The following is a 6003-nucleotide window of genomic DNA, read 5'->3' on the forward strand; positions in this document are numbered from 1 at the left end:
TGTGGGCAAAGAGCAGGCTAACCCAAAGACGTTTCTCAGAGTACACATCTGCAGCACACAGAACAACAGTACTGAATTTCTGGTACCTCTGCACTGGAGTCACGCAGCTAGTTAGAGGACTTGCAGGACAAAGTATCCTCATCAGATCAGGTGGAATATTCACTATGCTTGGCTTCCTTTTACTAAGCATCTCATTAATTCAAGGGCCTAAGTTTACAAGTCCTCAGAAGATGAACAGCAGTTGCGCACAGAGAGGACTTAAGCACTCCTGATAGACCTGACCTCTTTTAGTAATTGCCTGAAAACCACTTTTAGGAAAAGCAAAAGAGGGCAGATTCAAGGTCAACTCCTTTAATCCAGCATCACGGACATCCAGCATCCCACATCCATCACCTCATGCTTGAGAGAAAGAGACAAAAGACGCTGACAGAAAAAAAGAAGTAGTGGAATCAGTCAGGTCAGATTTGCACATACTACATGGGAAACTGTGGGTATTTTGTACATATCTTATATCTGTCCTGCAATAATAAGATATGCTACAGAAGCCTGAAGTCCTACAGACTGCAGAGTCTGCAGTTTGAGGAATGATGATGTCTTATTGCTCTAATTACCCATGGAGGGATTTTTATCATGTTATGGAAACAGAAATGCCTGTATCTTTACCACACGCCAAAGCCAAGAAGTTAATGGAAAGTGAGTTGGAAGGGCGACATTCAAAAGAAAGTCAGTAAGAAAGGCTTCAGGGTTTCTCAGAGTAACAATACAGAAGTAAACCACTCCTTCACCCTGGGAAGGAGAGGCATCAGCTGCCTGTGGATCAGCACACACAGGTTCTGCCTGTTAGAACACAGTGAAGAAAATGCAATTTGAGTCTGGGGAACACAAGGCTACAATGACCTCCTCCTAGATTAAGAAAGCATGAAGGGGAGTAGGCACAAATCAACAAGGTATTTTCAAGAGGGAAAAACAAAATTTATAAACCCTCTTGGCCAAAAGCAAGATTGTTTTCCACAGCTATACTTACAGATCTATTCTTTTTGAGGTAAATGAGAAAATTCCCCAAAATAACTGAACAAGAGTAGGCATAAGGATGCAGTACAATTGGAAAGACAAAGCAGAAGACACTTGTGACTCATGGCCCTCTCTTGCCTTTTATAAAAAAGGCAACATAATGCCAAATAACAAAATCTGCCCTGAGACCATCTGCGCTTGCCTCTGTTTTGATGCATTTCCCAGACAAACTGAGCAGACCTGTCCCCCCACCCATGCTGCTCAGCTTTAGCTTTCCAGAGCCAGCAAATATTATTCAGCATCATCACTGTGTTATTACACATGAGCTTCAGCTCCGTTAGCTGCTCCAGCAATCAACACAAAGCAGCTTCCATGGTCTTCCCAGCCCACCAGCCTCAATACAGTTTGAAGCGTGTGTAGAAAGCAAACTCACCTGGCTTGCTTCCTTCACAGTCATGCCCCAGTTGGCCTTTGGTGTTCGAGCCACAGGTATACACTTCCCCATCTTCCAACAGGAACACAGAGTGGTTTCCTCCACATGCCACCTCCTTCACGTTTCTGTCATGAATGAATCCATACACCTGCGGTTCAGGAATGATGACCTGGAGGTTGCTACCTATCCCAGGTTGTCCAAAAGACGAGTAACCCCAGCATAGCATTTTCTCTCTTTTCAGCAAGTCATGTATCCTTCCTGGGCAAGAAAAACAGGGGAAGGAGTGTGAATGAAGCAAGTAGTCAACAAGTGGTCCCACAGAGATGAGCTGCTCAGAGCAGGAGGTGGAAACAACCAAAAATGGCACTTCCTGCATGATTATAAGGCTTGTGGACTGAGGGTAAAAAGGGATTTCCACCATTGCACAAACAAAGAGGAATCAAGACAGCTCAGGTACCAAATCAGCACCTTCATGCCCTGGCAGCTCCATCTGTAAGGCAGTAGAAATGTTCTGAAACCCAGTAGACCTGAACTTTTATTTCAGCAAAATCACTCTGCTTTGAACACCAAAAAAAATCGACCTTCTCCCCAAACCAACTGTAATGCTTTTTAGACTAATGAGTCTAAACATGAACTTTGAGAGTTATAGTGTCATATCTGGGACCACTGCTTAAAGAAGTCTTTAAAAAAAAAAAACACACCTCAAAGGTGGTCAAACTAGTCCTGAATAGACCAACACAGGTATTTGTGGTGTACTGGCCAATACAGAACTGTATTATTTCTGACAAATCTAGAATAAGTAGTATTTTACCCAACAGAACACATTCTTGCAACCCAAATATGTGCACATACACCATCACCCCACCCCTCCAAACTTCCCAAGAAGTAGCAGTTCACATAGAGCAGCACACTGACAGCTTGGCCATGACAGCAATGTACAGATAACACTGACAACTTGCCAGCAGTCAGGTGTTATCTTTTGTGCTGCGCTCAGTGGAAGTCAGGCATTTCAAAGTGGGATAACATGGGAAAGGAAAAAAACACACAGCAATATAAAAAGGCCCAAGGAATTACTCAGCCTGAACTCGATGCTGATGCATAAAAGCTGGGGGGAGGGAAACAGCTCTCATTCCAGAAGAAGCATCAGAAAGATTTTAGTAACACTCCCTTGTCACTCCTAATCTCAATAGGTTTGGGTTATTTGTTAAACTGGCTATATTAGTAAGACATTGAGAACACCTCTGCTTGAACCATAATTAAAGCTTTTTTTGTAAAGGGAAGAAGAAGCAAGAAGAGAAGAAAATGAAAGATCCGAGACATCAAGTCTTATGACTCACCATGCCAAGTTTTAAGCTAATGCAATTTACAGCAGCAGCATTTACTACCTCAGCACAGGATCAAAAAGCAGATGGTAACCCTTGAAGCACCAAAGATTCCTCAAGGAAATGAGATTCCTTCTCCCACACTGAGCAGATAGGAAACGTGCGCATTCAGTTTGTTTCCAAAGCCTTGTGCTAATTCAAGCTCTAGGTATTAGCAATTAAACCCTTTCCTAATCTAAGCCCTAAGCAACGGGTGTTCATCTCTTACCCCGCTATCCTTCCCTGTCAGCTGCAGTCCCTTCCACTGAGGGAGGGCTGAGCTGCACAGGGGAGAGAGAAGATTGGATTTTTCAGCTGTACTTCATCAGTGGTGCAATTTCCTACCACAAACCGTTTACTAGGATCTCTTATTAGGTGCTTTAAAGTATGCTATGAATCCCATTTATCTCTAACAGCCCTTGCTCCTTTATAGCATAATTCAATTCATTCACATCCATACATGTGCTTATCACTGGCCAGCTCTAAAGCACCCAGAGGCTGTTGTGTACACTCTGTACTCACTTGCCCTCAGCACAAAAGCCTGATGGAAGATACCCTCTATGCTGGCTACACTATTTCCTACACTAAGAATAGGAATGCCATGGAACATGGTCAAATTGAAGTGCATGCATGTGCTTTAAATGACACAACTGCTATATTTATAGTGAACTTCATGTTCCGTCTCAAAAAAGAAAAAACCCAACCTCGCATAAGCAACACCCTGAAGGTGGCAACGCTAAGGCAGGGAATCATTTCAAAGCTGACATCTGAAACAGCAGAAATCTGGGACTGCCATTTCTCTCAGCCTGGGGAATTACCTTCTTATGAAAATATAAGCAGCACAGTAGCAGCAAACCTGAAGATCCAAAGATCACATTCCCTGCTAGTGTAAGTGGATGTTGCTTCTGAGCTAAAGAGATTTAAGCACTATATGCCTTGAACTACAGTGACATTGTACAACATGAGCTAAATATTAATTTGGGATATCTTTCTAGAAGTGTTCTTGAACAGTCTGCTCCCCATAGAGTACAGTCATTTTTCCTAGTGCTAATTTCATTTAAAACGCTAAAAAGACTTCAATTACTTTCCTTGTTTTCGTATTCCACACGAGAAGTTGCTGTAATGGGCAGGGCGATTCAACATGATTGGCAAGAGATGTTTTTTCCTCTGGATAAGACACTATTTAAAACAGTGAGAGTTCAAACTCCCAGTAATTCATATGCACACTAGGGTGATATTTCAGCGGAGTTCAGCCATCATTCACACCAGCGGGCAAATTTTTTGAAACACCCTGAAGTTTAACAATCCCTAAGGCAGACAATGAGGCATGCCAGACCCTTCAGAAAAATCTGGTCTCAAATAGATTTTTGGTAAGTTTTTTTTAAAGCATCTCCCTTGAATCCCACCCTCCAAACATTTTGCTGATAAATCCCCTTTCAGCTCTTGTCCAAGGGGAAAGAGCAGCACTTTCCACTCAAGAGTGAAAACCAACATAGTCACTTCCATTTGAGTGTATGGGCACAGCTAAATATTTTCCATTGGCCTGGGAAGCCACATTTTTAATTTACTTATTTTGAAGACATAACACATTTTAAAAATTACAACTGTTTTAATATTTGATTTTTTTTCTCTCCCCAGAAAAGCTGCTGCAAGTCTTAATACATCATGTGTTCAAGTAGGAGCTGTGTCCTGAAACACAACAAGGCTTCAAATGACAATTTCACACTCCATTTCCAGTCTGGTTAAGGCAGTTACTCTTCTCTGAAATTAGGAAGGAAGTAAAAATGCATGTTGTACTGCAAGCTACCTCTACAAACTTCACACCCTCCTTACACTAAAACAATTATATAAAAAGTTTCTAGTGTGGACAAGCACTAACACAGATGTGTGTCTGCACATACACACACACAAAATATAGATAAGATTTATATCCACTTATCTGAAATTTTTGAAGTGACTAATTATTCCTAGCACTTAGCTCGATACACCTTTAAAAAGGTGAATTTTTATCTTCAGAGGACAAACACTTAGGGAATGTGTTTTGGTTTTGTTTTTTAAAGTGCATCGGTTAGTGCATTCCCAGTCCCTTTTAAAAATTGGATTGTGAAAAGTGCAAGAGCTGCAACCACATCACCTATTCCTGTTTTTCACAGATCACAACACAGCCAGCTTAGTATTCATGTTTTAGAGATAAGAACAGATGCAACATAGCAAAGCTGATCATTTGCAGAGACCCTCCATACATAGCAAAAAAAAAAAAAAAAAAAGGGGTGGGGGGTGTGGCATAACTCAGCCTCCTCAAACACTGTTTTGCTGGTGAATTATTCCTGGAATGTCAGTGAAGGATGTACACAGCACAGCTAGAGAAAGGAAAACCTCACACTGTGGCGAACATTTTGAGGAAATCTATTGTGGGTGGGAAATCCACCCTCTGCTATAATAAGGTCTAGCTGACATACTAAGTATACATCCTTTGGTGAGAAAACAACCCTGGTGGTTTGGTAAAATAATAATGCCGCATGCAAGATCATGACAGGATATGTTTTATTTCACCCTTCTTTTCTTTCTTTTTCACAGCTACCATGACAAACACAGTCTCTTCACACAATCGTACAAACATATTCTAAAGTCATAGCTGCAACCACAACTGCATCCTTTCCGGGAAAGTTAGTTAAGTAAATATTGTGCTTGCAACAAGCAATACTCAAGGCTGAACGCTCTCTAAACAAAGAGATCTGCCAACTGGCAGGGCATCAATAAACAAGTTTTTTTCCTTCCCTGTTGTTTGTGAGATTTCAGCTAGCAATTGTGCTCCTTTTATCGGTATTGCCCAAGAATGAAGGAATTCATTGCTTCCTTCTGCCACTATGACTTTAAGCCCACTTTCTTCTTCCTTTTGCCTTCGTTTTACTCCAACCCAACATCCAGCGCAGACCAGGCTGTAGAGCAGGACAACGCAAGGTGCAACAGTGAACGAGTTAAAGCAGAAACACAGCATTTCCATTGTACAGCCACATGCCTTCAGCAAGAGGTGCCCCCACAGAAAAACATTTAAAAAACAGATAATTCAAACCCAAACAAGACACACATCCATCGTCTCCATTTTGCAACCCCGGTAAGAACACCTCCCTCAGGTTCTGCCCTCACCCCAGACACGGGTTTCTTGTGCTTGCTGCTGCCCACCACACCACCCCCCCC

At 41.9% G+C, this 6003-nt stretch overlaps 1 protein-coding gene across 1 annotated transcript in view; it reads right to left on the reverse strand.

Moving 5' to 3' along the window:
- Nucleotides 1-1699, reverse strand: part of LOC104294105 (probable E3 ubiquitin-protein ligase HERC3) — a 48299-nt gene extending 46600 nt beyond the window's left edge. Inside the window, exon 1 of the mRNA XM_009893669.1 lies at nucleotides 1445-1699. Within this exon, the coding sequence (XP_009891971.1) occupies nucleotides 1445-1670 (226 nt within the window). The 5' untranslated portion in view covers nucleotides 1671-1699. The remainder of the gene's footprint in view (nucleotides 1-1444) is intronic.
- Nucleotides 1700-6003: the final 4304 nt, after the last annotated feature.

This window comes from Charadrius vociferus, unplaced genomic scaffold, assembly GCF_000708025.1.
Source record: "Charadrius vociferus isolate BGI_N301 unplaced genomic scaffold, ASM70802v2 scaffold59, whole genome shotgun sequence".
Classification (NCBI taxonomy): Eukaryota; Metazoa; Chordata; class Aves; order Charadriiformes; family Charadriidae; genus Charadrius; species Charadrius vociferus.